Here is a 22548-nt window from a genome sequence, read left to right as displayed (position 1 = left end):
CCTTTCCCAATTAGTCTTGCATAATTACAAATTTAAGTCTCCTATTGGCACATTTATGATGTCTTTGTGTGATATAAGAAGACTACAAGTTTATTTTTAGTTATGTCATGTTTATGATGTCTTTGTATATAAAGACGCACCCATAAAAATAGTTGACCTTACATTAACATCAACCAACTAGGTATTTGTGTTGATCTATATATTTTTGTCATGTAAGCATAATCAAGGTGGTAATTAATAACTGCTTTGATTGTGTCCTATTAGGTTGATCAATGGTAGTTACTTTTATTGTTCTAGTTATTTTATTGGAGATTCCCCCACAGTAGGTAGTTGTCTTAGGGATTCGATCGAGGAATGGTTAAGCTAAGTACAAGTAGGACCCTTAAGCCTTGTACCCCATATAATAAGACTTGTAAGGCCAATGCTAATATTATCCGTGATCTATTGAAATTGAAAAGTTTTATATTTATAATAACAACTTTTGTCAAAGAACATCAACTGCAAAGAGACCGAGGAATTTTGGAGTGTACTAAGAATTTTAAGAGTATAGAGTGACCCCAGTAAATGGAAGTGAAGAGGGGCTAATATATAGTAGTCTAGACTATCCTATATTTGAGGTATGTACTTTAAGCCAAAGGAATTATTATATAGAATAGGCTTAGCCTTACATGCAAGTGCCTTTAAATAAAGGCTTTGAAAATGAAGAGGGGGTAGCACATCAAGAGATGCACACAAGAGTGTCTTGATGTACGTGGAGAAGCTTCTGAGATAGAGGATAGGGGTAGCATCGTAGGAACAGTAAAGAGTGGCCACCATAAAAAGGGGGCTGGTCACGATCATATGTAAGGGGAGAGAGAGAGAGAGAGAGAGAGAGAGAGAGAGAGAGAGAGGAGACTGAGGCAGGAGCAAAATGCATATTAGTAGAAATGGGTTTCTATATATATGAGAGAGAGAGAGAGAGAGAGAGAGAGAGAGAGAGAGAGAGAGGGAGGTTTCTTTAACTGCTGTGATTAATAGGTGCATGCTTGTCAAAGGCCATAAGAGTATTGTTGTGGTTCTGTTTGTTGCGGATGGAAGAGGAGCCGGGGGAGCAAATTGATGAGTGCAGTAATATGTATGCGCGCAACATGAAGTGTGATTCCTCAAGGGAGGAGGCTGTGAGAGAGATAATGGTGATGCCAAAGATGGGTGGCATTAGTAGGGGAAGGGCAGCAGGTCCTGAGGGTGGTGCAGGCAGTGTAGTAACGGAGGATAGTAGTAACTATAATATTCATCAGCATCAGCTTGTGATTAATGGCGATAGCAGCGGCAGCAATATGCAGTATCTGGATAGCAACTTGTATACAAGGGAGGCGACCGGGGCTCGGACGATACGGCAGACGGGGGGGAAGGACAGGCACAGCAAGGTGTACACGTCCAAGGGGCCGCGGGACAGACGGGTGAGGCTGTCCGTGTCGACGGCCATCCAGTTCTACGACCTGCAGGACCGGCTGGGCTACGACCAGCCCAGCAAGGCCGTGGAGTGGCTTATCCTCAAGGCCAAGCCCGCCATCGACCGCCTGCCGCTCCTCCGCTTCCCCCACCTCCACCAATATAATTCCCCCCCTCCTCCATACAATCCATCGCCGCTCCTCGGCCCTAACGCCTCCGCAGCTGCCGATCGCGGCCCCCGCCCCCGCCCCCGCCGCACACCTCGCAGCCCTGCGCTGCGCCCCAGGTGCGATCTAGATACTGCCCCAGTCCCTGCCCCTCCCCCTGGCCCCGCCCTTCCCACCCCCCCCTCCGCCTCCCCTCCCCACCCCCCCCACAGCCCCCCCAGCAGCCTCAGCCTCAGCGGCCTTGACTCCCCCGAACCCACCACCTCCGCCCCCAGCCCCCGCCCCAGCCTCTGCACCTCCAGCCCCGCCGCTTGGGACCGCGAATCTCACACCACTCATCCTGACCACACCTCTTTCGACTCCGCCTCCATCGCCCACTTAGGCTTCCCCACCACACCCCCCGCCGCTACCGCTACCACTACTGCCACCGCCACCGCCACCCTCACCCTCACCCCCACCCACCGACCCTCCACCAAATACCCCACCAGTCTCTCCGACGGCGGCCATGCCTTCCACATGCAGAAACCCTCCGTCATGCTGCACTACTGCAGAAAGAGACCCAAAAGCTCAGGTAATGACGACGATGATGGTGGTGGCGATGATGATGATGATAATGATGATGATGATGATGATGAGCATGATCAGGAATTGGAGCGCTATTTGGAGCACAATTTTACCAGCAAGCAAATCGATTCATCAGCTTCCTGCACCAATCCCACGATCAGCTTCCTCAATAATATTTCTGCTGCCACAAATCAGAGCATCCAGACTTCTAACAGCAATCTACTGCAAGATCAATGGTCCACAAGTCTCATAACACAGTTGATGGATGAAGCACCTCCTTCATCATCCCACTATCTAAAAGACAACGACCAACTATCGCTGCAGCTGAATCAAAACTTGTCATCCCCTTCCATAGCCAGCAACTTGATGTCTGGCTGCAACCAATCAGACGTACAGTTTATACCCCTTCTTCAGTTTGCCACTCCTCTGCAAATGAACTCGAATCCGTGTGATATGGCATCCAATTTGAGATCAGAGGAGATGAATACAAGTTCATGCGCTGCGAATACTATCAAACAGGTCGATTATGTTGATAACACAAGCCGCCTTACTGCCGACTCCTCCAATACCTCCTTTCCAGCATCCGTCCCTGCCAGCTACCATTCAATAGATCTATATAACACATTCGAAGAGGCCGGTCCCTCTTTTGCTAGGCCTTCTTCATCCATGCCGTTCCCTTATTCTCCACATTCCACAACACAGATCCCCGCAGACATGCATCACGTCTTCCCTGCAACACGTTCACAAATTGTGCCATCATTTATGAACACCTCTCATCCTCATCACTTTGGCAACTTCCATCCTCGCCTCCATGGCTTTGATCAACAACTATGAAAAGGCAACCCATTAAACTACATGCAGGACATCAACTAGGACCAAGTCGACGTTACAAGCTCAAAGGTATGAAATTATTCCATTTAAATAGAAGCTTAGTATTTGATCTTTCAGGCACATAAGTCGTTTACATGAAATTCTTTCATTTGTATAGAAGCTTAGTATTTGGTCTTTCAAGCACATAACTCGTTTAATGAAACCTCATCACTTAAACACGACTTTCCCCTAGGGTTGCTCAATGACCCAAGTTAGTCAATGGTTTCTATTTCCTATAAGATAGTCATGACTTTGTTCTATACAAGTCATGACAGTTCTAAACTAATCATGATAGTTTCTATACAGCATCCCAAATTCCAACTACTATTCAAATAGTGTTCAAAACTTCATCGCTTGATGGTCTTCGTCAATCAAATTTGGGAAAAGGTTGCTCCTATATAGCCTGATCATTAGAATTGTTTCCACCACAATCCATGGCAGAAAGGAGGGATGCTTAAGGGAATATAGGTTCAATTCCAGAAGATAAAGAAAATAATAGAAAACTTAAGAAAGCTTCTATACATGCTCATCTTCTCTTGGATGATGAAAGTTCATGGAAAATAATTTAAATGATGGATGTAACAGCCTTAAATTTTGGCTTGATTGATCAAACTTGAGTGCCAATATTGATCAATCCATGTAAATTTGCACTCCATATTTGTACCCTATATTTAGTCATGTAGTATGGGTTCATTTAATTGCTAACCAAGCTTATTTCTACAATAATAAGGTTTTTAAAATATTGTGCAACGTGATAAATAATATTTTCCTTGATACACATACCATCAAGTGTAACTTTATTGTAGTTAACCCTCCCTATCTCAAGCATTTTATCATTGTAATCTCCCAACAGTGAAATATTAGCATGTGAAAGAAAAGGGATTTCATAGAATGACTTAATTTAGCCTTAAACTTTGAAGTACCTTAGATGGTGAACTTATACAAGGTTAATTGCTTTTCAACATAGTGAGGGTTGATTCTTAACTACAAACCGGTAAGTTATAACACATTTGTCTCTCTTGTTTAATATTGAGAAGCATGTAAAGTCATTTTTGAGATGTAAATCCCAAATAGTATTAACCTCATTAAAGCCTAAAAAATTGTGCCATTTACACCTAATTTTTTGTTAAAACATTTTGTTGTAATGTTTTAATGTGTTTATATATATGTATGTGCTACAACCATCTCTCTCTCTCTCTCTCTCTCTCTCTCTCTCTCTCTCTCTCTCTCTCTCTCTCTCTCTCTCTCTCTCTCTCTCTCTCTCTCTCTCATGTGCACACATACAAACATACATGCATGCACATGCAATGTGATTGTGTGTGCACATGCAAGCATTGGAAAAAGAAAATTGGGCAATTACAAAAGGAAGGTGAAGCATGATCTTACAATATAGCACTATGAAGCATAAATTTTAAGAGATGAAAAACCAAAAAACCCTTGTGTTTACATTCGTGGAGGCTTATAACTTGCTAGTCTATTCAATGAGTAACCCTTTAAACACCAAACACTTCATCATGCAAATGGGTTCATTGTGGATTTTTCAATATGTTACGACATCCCTTGAATACTAAGAAGCCATGCATTAACAAAGTTTAACTAGTTAAAGCACAATGATTCAATTACTAGGGAATGGATTCTTTGAGGTACTATCAAATGCATAAATTTTAAGAGATGAAAAACCAAAAAAACCCTTGTGTTTACATTTGTGGAGGCTTATAACTTGCTAGTCTATTCAATCAGTGACCCTTTAAACACCAAACACTTCATCATGCAAATGGGTTCATTGTAGATTGTTCAATATGTTACAACATCCCTTGAATACTAAGAAGCCATGCATTAACAAAGTTTAATTAGTTAAAGCACAATGATTCAATTACTAGGGAATGGATTCTTTGAGGTACTATCAAAATTTGTACATATAGCTTGTGGTTTCATTGTTCAATTAGGAGATGCTATCATCACTACCTAAATGATTAAGCTCCCAACCTAAGCATGATAGACATTACTAGACACATCAATTTACAAAGGGAGTAGATGACTATGCAAAAGCAAACTAGCTGAGAGTCTATGTCTTTGTAAGCAAGTCACTTCATTCCAATAGAATAAGCATAGCAATGTTTGGGTGGATGATCGATCATTATAAATTGCAATGGCATATGATTATGGTGTGAATCTACAAAATGCAAGGAGAAAGCTTATCTTGCATTATAATTGAATGAGACACACATACTAAAACATCAAAAGCTAGAGAAAATAAATATTCGATTATGGATATAATATGGTAAGGTATGAGAGGGTTTAAACACCAAACAAGCTAACTTTTGATTTTTGTGGAGGGAGAATGGATTATGGTAGATATGTAAATCATATATGGGTGGTAACAAGGTAAGGATCTCCCCTTTCAATCTTTTTTTTTTCTCCCAAAACTATTTTTTGGTAACTTTTTCAATATAAAATGTCCAATCTTACCTAGATCCACAAATAATTTGGAGATGATTTCTGTTGACAAAAAAATAGTTACATTACTCTCTGTTTTGATCAAAACTTTGTGCACAACTTCTCTTTAGATATCATGGAAGACTAATGTGTCTATTGTTGTGTCTCAAAGCTAGACCAAAGGATACGAACAAACTGTGCCTATTATTTTCCCAATGACAATATGACCAATGGGCCTCAAATTTTGTACACATGTTTTTCACAAATCAAAGTGTTTAAATTTATTTATTGATATTTTTAAAACCATTTAAATTCTAAATAAAAAATATTTATGTGGTGCTAACTTCTTCACCTGAATAACCACTTCTAGCGTATAGCCAATAACTCTATACAATGCACACAGTTTATTATGCAAATTATATGGACCAATAGGGAATAATCAAGTCCTTGTTGCACACAAACCTAATTAAATTTTTAATAGTTGGATTTTGAGATATACATCCTCCAAAATTAAGTTAAATAAAAAATACTAATTGAATAATAAATTGTGTGCAACTTTATGACGAAATATTATTTCTTATTCTCTACTTATAGAAAAAGATTTGGTTGAATTGTGATCTTTGAAGTATGATTTAAATCTCCAAGAATGTGAATTGTCTATTTTGGTATTAAAGCCTTTAGTCTCAAACCTAGGTCTATTGTTGGTAGTAGCCTGATGATGATGTGGTAATTCACCTTATGAGGTCCCCCTCTCGCCTTGCCTCAGGCAACTATTGCCGCATCATCCTTATAAGTCTACCACATCATCCTTTATGAGTCTACTACCACATCATCAAAATGAGACATCATCACCTCAACTTGGCATGCATGTCATTGGTTAACAAGGTCATCATGGTGGCATGCCATCCTTCTCATCCATTCTGCATCATCACCTACCATGTGACATTGCCAACTCACCTTGATATCCCAATCACCAATAAGATGGCATCCTGGTCACCCTTGCCACTTTCCATGTTATCAAAAAGCCTTGTCACCATGGTGACATGGAAGTGATGTGGCATAAGGGGTGGCATGTCCTCAAGCCACATAAGCATGCCATGCATGGTAGGCCATCACCTCATGCATTCATGCATGCCAATGGCATGTGTGCAACGTGGCCATGCATGCATGCATGCATGGCTATCATACATACATATAAGGTACCCATGCATACATGCAAAGTGGCCATGTAGTGTACATGCATAAGTATAGGCTGGCTATCCATCCTAGTATGTTGAATATTGGTGGATGAAGATCACATAAGTGCACTTGGATGCTTGTTAGTGCACACATGTACTAACTTGCACTTGTGCACTGTGCACCCACTCTACACTATCTCTTAGGACAATTGCATTCACAACACCATTTTGCACATTTAGAAAGGCCCCATCCTTAGGATCACTCGCATTTTTCCTAAACTACAACAAACCGTGTGCAAAGCTCCCATTACACATACCCTTGTTCAAAAACCTAGTGCACTTATCTTGCACACTAGTGCACATTGCATTGGCACTACCCATAGTCCCTTGATTATAATATACACCATTAAACTTTAGCACATGCTCCATCTTAGGGTATGTTGAGATGGCAAGCTAAACATACAAAGGCATTGATGATGGACCACCTAGCTAATGGGTCTGCACATCTACACATAGCATGTCGGTGGTCATTATGATCCTCACATGGCCACTGACTTATCACTTATTATATTTAGTATGTTGCACCTACCTCTACAGCAAGCTGACATAGTTATAGTGCTCGTCAATTAGCATAGTTAGTTATGCATTGTTTGACTTAATATGCCACTTTTCTTTATATTTTATCTTATCCATACTTTGTGTATGATTATATGTGAATGAAGAAGAAAAACCTAGCAAGAAAATATTTTGGCCTCTATCTCTCTTATTATGTCTCTGAGTGAGCTTTCTCTTGTGTGTTTGGTGTGTGTTTGGAACAGCAACTCAAGCAGGTCCTCCCACCATGTGATTTTTGACATGGTATCGAAGTGGCACCCCTAAGAGAGGCTATTTTAAAGCCTAAAGGGAAGGAAAAGAAGCAAGGATTTGAGCAAGGAATGGGTAAGAAGCTCTTCCATTTTTCCACTCTTTCTCTTGGATAGAGCCTATGGAGGCACTAGAAGCAAGGCAAAGCAAAAATCTCAGATTGCTATAAGATTCGATGTGCAATGTGAGGCCATTTTGGGCCCCGGTTTAGACCCGCAAGATTGCAAACATCAATTTCAGGGTATACTATGATTTCAAATATGTCAACTGAAAGTGGATGCACAAGTTACAGATTTTGAATTTGTAAGTTCTAAGGTATTTGTGAGGAAGCAAGCACAAGTTTTATCTACTAAAAAATTGCATATTACATGTACTATTAAGCAATCAATGAAAAATACTTCTTAATGTATTGCTATGCACTTATTGTGAAAGGTTGCAAAATATTTGCTTGTTGTTTTGTATCAATTTTGTGAAAATAGTAGAGAATAGTGAAAACACTATCATTGAGAAGCTAGACAAAAACAACTTACCCTCATAGAAGTTCTATGTGATGAACTTTCTTGGAAAAGGCCTCAATGAGTTTATTTCAAGTGAAGAAAAGGAGCCAGAGTTGAGTGACCCTGTGCTGCAAATGAATTAAAGGCGTGGAAAGAATAGAATGCAAAAGACAAAAAGGTGATGTATTGGCTATCTATAGTCATTAACAATATTGTATTATGGCATATAAAATTTGCAAAAACCTCACATGTAACTTAGACAGAGTATATTTTCAATAAATATAAAGGCATGAAAGATTCAACTCAAGTAAGAGTTGAGTACTTTAAAGAAATGAAGGATTTCTATAAAATTAGTATGTTTTGAAGGTAAGAAGCATTGTAGATGAATTAGTAGTTATTGATGTAATGCCTAATGATGATGATTTGATATCATCTACTTTGGGTGGTCTTAATAATGAAAAGGCTTGAAAATCGTTTGTTACTTCTGTGTATGTGCGGTTCTCTTTTCGAAAAATTGAGAGATAAGGATTGAGGAATATTACAATAATTGATGAAAGGTATGGTCTTATTTCTCTACGCTTACAATGATGGGCCTTTGCATACATCTTAATCCCTTCCAGGAAGATATAACAAAGAAAGCATGTAAAAAGGAAGACAATAAATTTAATCATTTAGATTGACAAAAGAAGTGAAAATCAAAGCACATGTCTAGTATATGTAAATTTTTAGACAAATTTATTTTGTAAAAGAGAGTTGGACTCACTCATGTGAATTGTAAATCCCAAGCAAGGTGTTAGCAGCAAAGATCTTGAACTGAGGGCTCATCAATGATGACCATCACTTCCCTATGCTCTTCTAAGGCTTCAATGAGTACACTTTCTCAAAGATGGAGCCCACCAAAGTATACAATTTTCCCCTCCATTGGTACCTATGATGGCACTAAATCGGATCCACCTCCAAGATTTTTCCCCTCTTACAAAGATCCTTAATCTTGGTATTATCTGCAAACATGGATGCCAACACGAGTGAAAGTATTAGCACTAGTGTCAAACATCATGATCCTCTATTTTCTTGTAATTATGAATTCTTAGACCTATGACTTCTAGAGGATCGCAAAACTATAATTAGTCATTTGATGCATCAAAGAGGACTGATTACATTGTAAAATTCATGCAACCATATACTCTTTGATTACACTAGGTTATTGTGAACTCATTGTAATTCCCTCAGTCATGATTGCCTAACCTATTGTGCTAATTAGTGAGAATCCAAAATAAGTGGTAAAGGGGTAAATGGGCATCTAGTGAGTCACTAGGTTGCAAAGGCAATCCCCCATCCACTCCATTGTCTATTTCATGTGTTTCATGAAAAGCCTAAAGCTTCTTTTCGATTGAATGCATATCATATTGTTTACTTATTTAAAAATGTCTACTATGTATACTTTAATTGACGAAAAGGTTGATGCCAAGGTGATATTCCAAAAGAGAGGTGAGCCTTCCTTACCACATCCTAAAGGGATGCACCACCTAATTTGGTTGGAATTTTGCCCGCCTCCTAGTGATTCAAAGCTTGGTATTTGTGTGTAGATATAGGTACACTTTGCAAAGATCCCCAAAATTAAAAGAAACACACTTGGCATAATGCAAATCTATTAGCAAGACATGTATGTTATGCTCTTGAGATGTATGTCACTCAAAATATCTACTAAGATTGCATACGCAAGTGACTCATTGATGTATGCTTCACATGGCTCTCCATAGTACTAAGCATGTATTTTATGATGATCATGTCATGGTATATACTTCTCATCCCTAAGGTATGCAAACAATGTAAGTATGGTTCAGGATAGGATGTGTATTAGGTGCAAGAATTCCAAGGCTACCATAGTGATTCAATTGCAGAAAATCAAATATTATTACTAAGAAAAAACCTTATAGATCACCTCGAAGAGGAAAATTTCTTTTTCTATTTGAGGTGCACAGTGGTCTACTGGGACAGGGTGGTGCACTAGCCATTCTATCATTACAGAAAGGGAGCTACATGAACTTTTTAGTATTTTATATCATTAAAATGTTTATATCATCTCATAGAAGGCATTCCTCTCTTTGATTTGAATTAAAGAGTACTCCAATCAGAGTTTCCTACCAAAAATTAGTCCCCCACTTTTGAGTTAACCATCCAATAGGAATGAAGAACCAGTGATGAGTGCTTTCTCTATGCACCCCGACATTAGAAGTTAGCCCTCACTTTTGAGTCACTTTCAACCTCACAATGGCCAAAATGGACAACTTGGTGCTCATGGGCAACATGTGCCTAATGGACAATATAGCCACAATGGACAACGTGCATATAATGGATAGCAAGGTTCTAATGTATAGCATGCATTTAATGGGGCAGCATGGTCACAACAATTAGCATGCATTTAATAGGTAGCATGGGTACAATGAGCATTATGGATATAATGGGCAGCATGCTTACAATGGCCAACATGCCTTGAATGGGGAGCCAAATGCTTATGATCAGGAGATTAGGGACAACATAATTCTTACCAAATACAACAACCAAACTTTATGACCATTGAATCTAGAGGAGTGGACGGCCAAGTTGGAATCCTACTTTGATCTCTACCCTAAGACAAATGAGTGAAAGACACACTTTGTCACACTTCATCTTGAGGGTTTTATGCATACTTGGTGGCACTATGTAGAGTGTAAAAATTATCCTATCCTTGGATGGGAGGTCTTCAAGGCACATATGGTGCAAGTGTTTGTCTCTTCAGTTGAAGCGGAGTGATTGGCTAAGAGGTGGTATCAACTAGAGCAACATAGCTTATCCATGAGAGACTACACGAATCAATTCCTTAACTTGACAATGTATGTGAAAAGTATTAGTGATGATGCAAATTTGCATAAGTATATATATGGATTAGAATCCAATTTGTCCATTGATGTGATGGCACAAAAACCCACTATACTTTTTCAAGCGACAACTTTGGCTAAAATGTATACCCGCAAATACAAGAAAGACGTGATTTCATCTCAATTTTAGACAACAAAGAGTAATAGCTAGACAAAACCCTCAAGGAGGTGCTTGTGGAGGAGGTAACATGTCGTATAGTAGTCCTAAAGTACCCATTTACCTACCATTTAATATGTCTTGGAAGATGTGGATGAAGAAGATGAGGATTCGGATGCTATGGTCCATGTTCCTCATGAGAACTATGATAAGGATATAAGTCAAGAGAAATTCTATGATCCCCTGAATGACCTTCCCTTCGACTCAGTGCTTGCCTCATGACCCAAGTGGAAATCCTTTTACCATATCTCCATATGCTACCACTTTCATATGCTTGGGCTCTAGGAGTCTAAGCATGCTATAAATACAAGGGAACTTAAATGGGAAATATGTTTTTATTCTTATGGATAGTGGTAGCACTCATAGTTTTGTGATAAATCAACTAGGGATCATTTATAGCAGTCTCTAAAAGTGCAAGTGAGGTGATGAGGAAATCAATGCTCAAATATGTTCTAGAGTGTCCTTATGCTTGGCTACAAATTGTGTCATTTGTGGACTTGATTGCACTTAATATGAGCCCTATTGATGTTGTTCTGGATTATGATTGGCTAAAACACTTGGAAAATTTTACCATGAGTTTCTCTTAGCTTTAAATGGAGTTTGTTATGCATGGATAGCTGATACACTTAGAGAGAATTCAAGATAATGTAGAATTTCAGCTTATTATAGCCAAGCAACTCAAAAGGGAATTCAAAAAATAGACACAGATATTTGTGCTGCATTTGAACAAATAAATTATAGACCAATCCACAACTTTAGCTAAGAATTTAGCATTGAAAGATCTCTTGGATGAGTACAAGGATTTATTCTAAATGCATATAGCCCCCTTGCCTAAGAGACAAGTGATTCATCCTATTGACTTTGAGCCCCATTCAAAGCTACTAACAAGCCACCTTACATGCTCTCAACGTATAAACATGAAGAAGTTGCAAAGCATGTCAAGGAGTTACTTGAGATGGGATCATTGAGCCAGGTTATTCTTCTTATGCATCCCCAATCCTATTAGTTAAGAAAAAAGATGGGTCACTAAGGATGTGTATTGATGATAGGGACTTGAAAAAAATTACACTTAAGAATTTGTATCCCATACCTAGGATTGATGACTTGCTTGATGAGCTGAAGGGAGTAAAGTATTTCACAAATATTGATCTGAGATATGTTTATAATCATATATGCATGAGAGTGGGTGATGAGATTAAAATAAAATTTCATAGAGATTGAGGGCTTTATCATTTTCTTGTAATGACATTTGACTTGACTAATACCCCTACTACTTTTCAGAGCCTCGTGAATAAGATCTTATACCCCTTTGTTTTTTCCTTTGTGCTTTTATTCTTTGATGACATTCTCATTTACAACAGATTATTGAGAGAGCACTTACTACACATTAAGAGGGTGTTTGACATATTAAGGGAGCATAAAACATTTGCAAAGGAGAGCACATGTATGTGCATGCAGGCTGAGGTAGAGCACTTGGGTCACATTGTGAGTGAGCATGGCATAAGACTAACCCCAAAAAGGTGCAACATGTCAAGGATTGACCCACGCCAACAAATACCACTTCTTTATGTGGGTTTCTAGTCTTTCTTTGTTCTATCATAGATTTATTCGCCACTATGCAATAATCACTATATATTTGATTGATAGGCTAAAAACAGGGCCTTCTTTTGGGATGCTCTAGCTGATCACAAATTTAACCAACTGAAGAAATTTCTTACCTCATCCTCTATACTAGTTTGCCCACGCTCTCCATAGAACTCATTATTCAATGTGATGTTAGTGGAAGGAGTATGTGTGCTATCTTCTTGCAAGAGCATGGTATCATTGCATTTTAAAGTTACAAATTGAATGAAACAAATAAGAAAATGCATTTCTATGACCAAGAAATGCTAGCCATCCTTCATGCTATCAAGAAGCGATATCACTATATGGTAGTCGGTTTAGAGTGAAAAGAGATCACCAAGTGCTCAAGTACTTTCTATCACATCCAAATTTTACTCCTAAGTAAAGAAGGTGGATGGAAACCGTATAGAATTATGATTTTGAGATCATTCACACTAAAGGAAAGGATAATGTTTTGTTTGATTCACTCTCCCATATATGGGCATGCAAAGTATCATCTGTTTCTGAGCTTCACAGTGATTGGATAGAGAAGCTTCAAGAGGCTTACTTGCTTAGTGATGACTTTAACCCTATCTTTTGAAAATTACAACAAGGTATCATGGAAGAAAAATCCCAATATCAACTCAAAAATGGACTCATTTTGTCACATGGCAAGATTGCCATCCCTCATACCTCTCATTTCGCACAAAAGATACTGAAAGAGATGCACTCTTCATCTGTTATTGATCACTTGGGTAACTATAAGACATATGATAAGATTACAAAAATTTTTCATTGGAAAGGACTATGGAAGGATGTCAATGACTTTATATCTAGATTTGTGCCATGCCAACAAAAAAGGATAGAACTCTTGAGGGGGTTTTGATGCTAGTGCCTATCCCTAAGGAAAAATGGACACGTATTATGATGGATTTCATCACTGGCTTACCCATGATCAAGAGGCATTGTAATAGCATTTATGTGGTAGTGGATTAGCTCACAAAGTAGCCCACTTTATCCCATCAAGACACAATATACTACATCTCAAGTAGCCTTTATTGAGCATGCCTTTAAGTTGCACAGGCTTCCAAAGTCATTGTGCATGACAAAGATGTCAAATTCATGAGCCATATTTGGCAAGAAGTTTTTAGCTCCATTGGGGATAAAATTAGCTTCATCTACAACATACCACCCCCAAATTGATAACCAAACTAAGAGGGTAAACAAGTTGTTTGAGACATACTTGAGACATTTTATTATGATATATAGCATGTGTTGGATTCGTGGATCCATTTGGTTGAGTTTGCTTAGTACAATAACTCCACTCATACTAGCATTGGAGTATCCCCCTTTGAGGCCATGTATGGGTACAAGGTGCCCCTTCCTATGGTCATATTTAGTGAGAAGTTGAACCCTCATGGAAGAGAAGAATTAGCCCACATGCAAGCCCTACTTCAACAATGCAAGCTGAATCTCAAGAAGGCCTAAGAATACATGAAGCTCTATGCTAATGAAAAAAGTTTCTCCCTTGAGTTTTAAGAAGGTGAGTTGGCAATCCTAAGGGTATCCAAGTCCCAATACTCCACACTAAAGGATGGCTCTAGCAACAAGTTGGCACACCGCTATTATTTGCCTTACAAGATAGGCAAGAGAGTGGGTGACTTGGCCTATCATCCCCAACTCTCTCCTTGCACTAAGAATCATAATGTTTTTCACATGAATCAATTGAAATATTTCCTTGGAACTCCTAAAGACTATGTGGAGGAGCTACCACACCCATAGATAAAGAGGGCATCATCTAGTACACTCCTAAGACAATCATTAGACAAAAAGAAAAGAAATTTAGGACTCAATCCATTCATTAATATCTAGTTAAATGGTAGGGTTTACCCATGAAAGAAGCCTCCAGGAGGTAGCAACAATCTTAGAGGAGTTCCTCTACCTAATAAATGAAATTTTGGCTGAAGACTAGCTCATTTTGGCCTGATTTGGACCTGTAGACAAAGCACATTGTTTTAGAACAAGTTTTACCTTGCTGTAATGGCAACCATGTACAACCTATATGGAATGATTGTAAACTTCATGAGCTTTGTTTTAACATGTTACATGTCTCAATCAAAGCCACCCATAAAAAGCTATGACCAATTTTCTCCATCATGCCTATTCTAGGTATGTTGTCCACTATTTATTAGACCCAAATTGTCAAGAATTGGTGGCCAAACTCATACACTATTAACTCATACATGTTCTACATATCTCATATATATCTATACAACCTAATTCAACATAAGATTGAGCTTCCCCCATATGTATATTATTATTTATAATGCAATAGAGTAGTAATCTACAACCCCAATGTGAACCATACCAATAATTCCTTTTTTTGTTTTTTAGGGAAAAAATCTTAGGGGTTAGGATAGAATGTAAAAGAGTGGGATAGACACATAGAACATCAAGGGTTAGCATAGGAATACCTAGTTATACTGAGATAGGCTATTTGAGGTGTTGAGAGACTCAATTAGGGCATCATTTTTTAATCAATATTCAAGTCTCTCTTTACCTTCTTTCCAATTTTCATGGCTTCCCTTCTCTTTCTCTCTTTTCCTATCTTTCTCTCTCTTCTTCTCTCTTTATTTCTCTTTCTCTCGCCTCTCTGTAGTCTTCTTCCTTCTCTCTTCTCTCCTCTCTTAGGTCTCCTTCAGTACACAAACGATGGAAAATGAATGAAGAGAATCAAATTTGCTGATTAAAATGAAGACACAAAGAGAAGCCTCTACCTGATACACAATCTAGATGTCTTCAAGAGAGAAGTTGAGCATTTAGATCTTCAAGAAAAATCTGCAATGAGTAGATAGCTTACTAGAAGAATGAGGCCTACTAGGCAAAAACTATCATAACTCCTAATAGAATAATCTAAACGGGGCATGCTACATGTCATAATGTAACTCTCAAAGAGTATTTTGACCCTACATAAGTGGAATTTTTCTAAAAATTAGGCAAAGTAGAAACTATACCACATCCCATAACTATGAAAACTCATCCAAAATAGAACTAGGCCTCCAAGAAGCTTTCTCTAGTGGCAAACCTCTCCATTTAATCAAGTACTCAATGATAGCTCTAGAGCAAAGATTCTTCTTACACTTTCCTATAATCTTCTTAGGGATGTACTGAATGAGGCCTTCTTTATCGATGGGAGGTAGCTTATTGACTATATCCACCTAGGTGGCATAAAATGGTTTGAGTTGACTAATATGAAACACAATATGAATCTTAGTGAAAGGGGGTAGTTCGAGTCTATATGCCAAATCTTCTATACACATCAAGATCCTATAGGGTCCATAAAACCTATGAGCAATTTTGTTACTAGAACCATCTTTCAATATAAAGTAAAGAGACTTGGGTATTTTTAGCAAAACCAACTCTCCTTCCTAGAACTCCATGGGGCACCTCTTCTCATCAACATATATATTCATTTGGACTTGGGCTTTCCTAAGATTCACCTTGCATTGTTGAAAAAGGGTCTATATCCTTTCTAATCCCTCTTTTCCCTAAGGGCTTATCTTCTCACTGAAAATGACTATGGGTAGGGGTACTTCATAGCCAGACAAAGCCTCAAAGGGTGAAACTCCAATACTAGCCTACATTTAATTATTACAAGAAAACTCAGCTAAGTGCAACCAGGAATCCCACACATGATACACATCATGATAGAAATGCCAAGGATAGGTCTTTAACCACTTATTTATCCTTTTTGTCTTGCCATTATTCTACACATGATAGGCTATAGGCCTTTAACTACTTATTTATCCTTTTTGTCTTGCCATTATTCTACACATGATAGGCTATAGAAGGAGCCAACTTAGTATCCATGGAGTTGAATACCACCAACAAAAAGTTACTCGTGAACTTTGTATCCATGCCATACACAATCACCTTTGGTAATCCATGTAATCTAAAGACATACTCCATGAATTGACTAGCTACCTTTGATGCAATGAGATGTGTCTTTGTGGGAATAAAATAGGATGCCTTATTGAGTCTATCCACCACCACATATATGCTATTACATCCCTTTTTAGTCGTAGGCAATCCAATAATAAAATCCATGGTTATATGTGTCTGCTTTCCTTCAAGAGTGGGCAATGGCTGCAATAAACCACTTGGCTTATGAGTGCTATCCATATTCCTATTGACATGGAATGCACTTCATGACATAGTTCTTCACATCTTTTCACAATCACTTCCAGTGAAAGCTTTTGCTAATTTTATAATAGGTCTTAAACACTCCAAAATGTCTAGGTACTGTAGGCAAAGAATGTAACTCCTCTATACTTTTTAGACTAAAGGGAAAAGTAGATGGAATGAAAATTCTTCCATTGAGCCAAATAAGGCCATTTTTAAGCTTAAAAATGTGAGTTTTCTTCCATTAATCCTTCTTGTAATTTTTGAAATGTATAGCTAAGTTCATCATCCCAAAAGATAGGCACCTTATAGATGTTTAATCCAAACTTTACATTCCCACCTCCTTTAAAGAAAATCAACCATAATATTATCCTTGCCCCATGTATGAGTCATGTCAAAATCTTAATTTTGTAGGGTATCTATCCGCTTATGCTTCTTAGGAGTGAGATTCGACTAGGTAAGGAAGTACTTTAGGACCCTATGATTAGTCTTGGCTATAAATCAACTGCCACACAAATAATGGTGCCACTTCTTTATCGAATGAAGAAAAACCAACATCTCTTGGTCATAAACATTCATAGTCATCTCTTTATCCATGAGCTTGTGACTCTCAAAGGTAATGACTCTATGTTTCTGTACAACACAGCCCTTATGCATTTACCATTTGCATCCACTGTATGGTAAACTCTCTAGAGAAGTCTAGGTATACAAAAATAGGAGCAGAAAGTGAGAAATTTCTTTAACTAATTTAGGCTTATATCTACAAGGGCATCCCAATAGAAAGCTTCCTTCTTCAACTTGTCAGTCAAAGGAGCTACTATAGTCGCATAATGCTTTATGAACCCACAGTAGAATGATAACAGATTGATAAAACCTCTAAGAGAAGTAGTAGTGGTAGGTATTGGCCTAGGTATTGGCCAATCTCTAATGCATTGCACCTCCTTAGGGTCAACATATATCCCTTTCTCACTAACAATGTTGCATAAGTACTCCACCCCTATCTCCATGAATGAACACTTTTTCTCATTAGCAAAGGGTCTGTGGTGCCTTAACACATCAAAGACCTTCCTCATATGTAACAAAATGATTCTCTAATGCCTTGCTATAAATAAATATGTCATCAAAGAACATGAGAACTAACTTAAAAGGGAAAGGTTGCAAAAACTTATGCATCAAACTCTGGAAGGTAACTAGGGTATTGCCAAGCCCAAATGGTATCACCAAGATACGATATAATCCACTATCATTCTAAAGATTGTTTTAATCTCATCACCCTCTCACATATAGATCTAATGATATCATAATCTCAAGTCAAACTTGGTAAAGGACATAGTCCCCTTGAGCTCATTAAGCGAATCATCCACTCTCAAAATTAGATACATGTTCTTGATTCCGATCTTGTTTAGATCCATGTAATCTATACACATCCTAAAGAATCCATCTTTCTTTTTCACTAACAAGATCAATGAAGCATATAGTTAAGAACTAAGCTCAATGAAACCGATCTCTAGAAGCTTCTTGATTTTCTTGTCCCACTGCTTTTATGCTCTCATTTAGACAATATATAGGGTGGCTTATTGATTGGATTGGAGTGTGGCTCTAGGTCTATAGGGTGATCCACTATTCTTTTGGGAGGCATTGGTGTAGGCACCTAAAAAAAAACCCTATACTCCTCAAGTATATCTTTTAATGTTGAATTATCAATTGAATCCTTGGACTAATCTTTAACCTCTTTATTCATTTGTAAAACAAACATCCGAGAGTGCTTCCTATACTCCTTCTTGAGTTGCTTAATGATGATAAGCTAAATATCTAATTTACTATGGATTCACTCTATAGATATATAGGCTATCCATCAATGGAAAACTCCATGTAAAACTATGAAAAATCCATAGCAATTCTCCCTAAAGTCATTTACCAATCACACCCAAGTACTACATCTATGGGGCCCATTTCCAAATGTATACAGGTTCACGTTTGCTTCATAATTTTCAGCCAGTTGTATGGAAACTTGTGGACACATTTAGGTGCTAGTTTCCTCTTTGCCGTTGGCTAACTAAACTCTTATGGGCTGTTGTAAATCCATGGGAAGACAATTTTGCATGTCAACAACTAGCTTATATACAAAACTATGTATATTGCCATTGTCTCTCATGATTAATAGATCATTTCCATGAATATTATCCTTCATATAGAGTATATTAGGATTCCTAGAACCTTTCCAAGAATCCATGGAAATAGTAGCAATAGTATGCAAATCCATCCACCTAGATCAAATGAAACATGCCCACCAAGATCAAATGTGGAAATCCATCTGCTATGGCATAAGATTGATCATGTGAGCATCATGACCTTCAAATTTAGCTTGTGCACCCATAGTTGGTCCCTCAATGACTTTCTCATCAACATCCTCAAGTACTATCATATTATAGTTCTTAGTTTTGGCATTTTTATAAGTGCACTTCAATGCATGGTCGATCATGTACTTTTCACCACACTTGAAACATAGACTCTTCTCTTTGTGCTCTCTAAAAAGATCCATAGGTATAAATTTTCCACCATTTGCTGAAATATTCTTGGGTCCACTATCACCTTGTTTAGGCTCAATTTTATGGTTGATTATTGGCTTTGAAGCCCTCAAGGTGAAGTGTAGCAAATTGGGTCTTTTGGTCATAAGACCTAGTGAAGATGTCAAAGTAATACTTCAAATTTTAGGTCCACTCCTCCAAATCTACTGGTGATTATGAATGGCCACTATATTTTATCAACATTATTATATCATAGAGCTCCCTCTCTACAAAGCCTTGCAACCTATTTGATGCTTAGGGATACATGTCCATGTAGCTACCAATGGAAGAGCTAAAAGATTAGAAGCACCCCTGTGATAATTAGTTTGCAATCTCCTTAGAGGAATAGGTGTCTAAGTTCTACAAACCTTCTCAATAATGGGATTTCCACTGTTCTCTGCTATTATCACAAACAAGGATACATCACAACAAGATAGTCTTCTGCAATCTTTCACAATACGTGCACAGGACTACACCAAGCAATCTTTTTCATTGATCGCTCAATAGTACATGTAATCTGCAACCTGTTTGCATATAAACCTTATGTTTGCTTCCTGAAAATACCTCAAAAATTACAGATTCGAAATCTGTAATCTGCGCACCTACTTTCGGTCAATACAGTCGAAATCAATGTACCCTGAAACTGCTGTCCACAACCTTGCGGCTCTAAAACAGGGCCTGAAACAGCCTCAGATGTCCAAAATAACTGCAAGAAAACCCTAAAAGGTGTATCTATAGAATATACAGTGATCTGCTCACACACCAAATCTCACAGCAATCTAAGATTTTTGCTTGACCTTGCTTCTGGTGACTCCACAGGCACTATCCAAGAGAGAGAGTGGAAGAATGGGAGAGCTTCTTACCCATTGGTTGCTTGCTCGAACCTTGCTTCTTCTCCTTCACTTCAACCTTCGAAATTAGCCTCTCTCAGTGGTGCGGCTTTGATACCATGTCAAGAATCACGTGGTGGGGGGACTTGCTTGAGCTGCGGCACCAAACACACACTGTATACATAAGAGGAAGCTCACTCAAGAACGAAAGAAGAGATATGGAGGCCAAAAACGTTTTCTTGCTGGTTTTTTTTCTTCTTCCACGCACTATACAATATACACAAAGTATAAATAAGATATAACATAAAGGAAAGTGGCCTACTAAGTCAAACAGTGCATAACCGACTACACTAATTGACTAACGCTATGTTTTTGCTAGCTGTAGGTAGGTGTAATAAACTAAATATAATAAGTGATAAGTCAGTGGCCATGTGAGTATCATAATGACCACCAACGTGCTAAGTGTAGACATGCGGACCCATCTAGCCAAGCGGTCCATCATCAATGTCCGCACATGTTGAGCTTGCCATCTCAACACCTAATCCCCTTTTGGGCACCCATCCCCTTTTTACATGCCCGGCCATTTTAGCCTAGGTCCTCTTTTCCTATTTCCTTCCTATTTGCATTGTGCCTTCACCCATGCAGGTCTACATTTACAAATTGCACAAGAGGAAGAATGCTGCTCTCTTACAAGAATTTACTCTGCACCTTTGCATTTAAAATGTGTCTTTCTTCTTTCGCACTTGCCCTAAACTTTTGAGGTTGTGCTTGCACTTTTGGCCTTTTTTTCTTAAGGTTGTGCTTACACTTTTGGCCTTTTTTTCCTTCTACTTCTTCAGTCGGCCGGCCTTTTTTCCACTTTTTCCTATGTCTTTTTAATTTTCTTTTTTCTTTCTTTGCACTAGGGTTAACATTACCCCCTACTAGCCAAGTGCTAGTCCCATGGCACTTATTGGCACTTGTTGATGATGGCTCAAGTGGTTGAAGGGTTATCATGTGGGTTGATGTTGGGGCTTCGTGGAGATTGGTCGTGGAGAAGAAGCATCACAAAATTGGATGAGAGATTGTGGAGGTTGAGGATAGATTTGAGTGGCTAATGGGGGCCTCGGATGTCCGTGGTTGATCACAGTTGTTGAGTGTATCTGAAAAAAGACAAAGGAAGTGCACTATACCTGGAGGTGTGTCTACCTCATCGTGCCCCAATGCAACATGTCCGTGCCAATGAAACTGGGAGTTGGGTCTCAGGGAAGTATGTGGTATTATCCCACACTTGTGTTAACCCCAACACGAAGAAAGCAAAAGAAAGTGGAAAAGACGCAGGGCAAAGGTAGAAAAAAGGTAGCCCGATTGAAGAAAGAAAAGGAGAAAAGGCCAAAAGCGCAAGGACAACCTTAAAAGTCCAAGGCAAACACAAAAAGGGAAAGGCGCATTTTTGAATAAAAAAGCGCACCCTAAAATCTTGTAAAAGAGTGCCGGGCTCTCACCCGTGCAATTTGTAAATGTAGAAGGGCGGTGAAAAGGAAACGAGGAAGATAAAAGGACTATGGAAAACAGGGCCTAGGCTATGACCGGCCATGTAAAAAAGGGAAAAGGGGATGACCGCCCAAAAGGGAAGTAGGGTTTTGTATATAAGGTTGAAAAGTGAATGAAGAGCTCATTCTTTGGTGTGTGGCAAAACTAGTCTTCTTCTTCCTCTCTTCTTCTCTCCTTCTTGCTTGTGTGTGCTCTTGAGAGAGGGAGTGTGAGAGTGTGAGGGAGTGAGTGTGTGTGAGAGTGAGGGATCAAGAGGGTGAAGCTCTTCACCATCTCCTCTTCTCTACTTCTCTTCTCTTCCCTTCTCTTCTCTTGCACGCGCGGCTATGGAGGATGGAGCTTGGAGATGGAGGAGGCTTGAGGATGCTTGAGCTAGCATCTAGAACTGTGGAGCTACCGGAGTGCAAGAGAGAGGAGGGTACTCGATCGAGCATCAAGGTAAGTTCACTGCATTTGTAGGATCGACGGCGCATCGACTAGGTGAGAGATAGCCATTAGAGCTCACTTGGAACGCTTGAAACAATAAGCGGTCCGTGGGTCTTGGCGGTTGAACGAAAGCTCCCACATTTTGGTTCCGTTGCCGGGACCAACGGATTCAAGCTTGAGCACTTGCGCGCCTCATATCGAGCATCGAAGTAGGGTATTCATCCCCGAAACGGAGCTTGAGATAGGTAGGAAGTCGGGTGTTTTCGATCTTCAGAACAGGTAAGTATTTTGGAATAATCTGGTTATTAATGATTGGAAAACATGGA

The 22548-nt window shown here is 38.9% G+C and overlaps 1 protein-coding gene across 1 annotated transcript; it reads left to right on the top strand.

Moving 5' to 3' along the window:
* Positions 1-903: 903 nt before the first annotated feature.
* LOC148009967 (uncharacterized) lies at positions 904-3952 on the top strand. Its single transcript, XM_087673272.1, has 2 exons — positions 904-3062; positions 3339-3952. Exon 1 carries the CDS (start codon positions 1071-1073, stop codon positions 2994-2996), a length of 1926 nt encoding a protein of 641 aa, XP_087529398.1. The 5' UTR covers positions 904-1070; the 3' UTR covers positions 2997-3062; positions 3339-3952.
* The last annotated feature ends 18596 nt before the right edge of the window (positions 3953-22548 follow it).

Source organism: Lygodium microphyllum, chromosome 30, assembly GCF_053477565.2.
Source record: "Lygodium microphyllum isolate KBCC chromosome 30, Lygodium_microphyllum_v1.1.10, whole genome shotgun sequence".
NCBI lineage: Eukaryota > Viridiplantae > Streptophyta > Polypodiopsida > Schizaeales > Lygodiaceae > Lygodium > Lygodium microphyllum.
Note: the sequence above shows the minus strand (reverse complement) of the source record. Positions and strands in the feature narration are given on the sequence as shown.

What these genes read in the sequence shown, in the direction of transcription:
- LOC148009967 (XM_087673272.1), top strand. Translation starts at nt 1,071, where the DNA reads ATGGAAGAGGAGCCGGGGGAGCAAATTGATGAGTGCAGTAATATGTAT.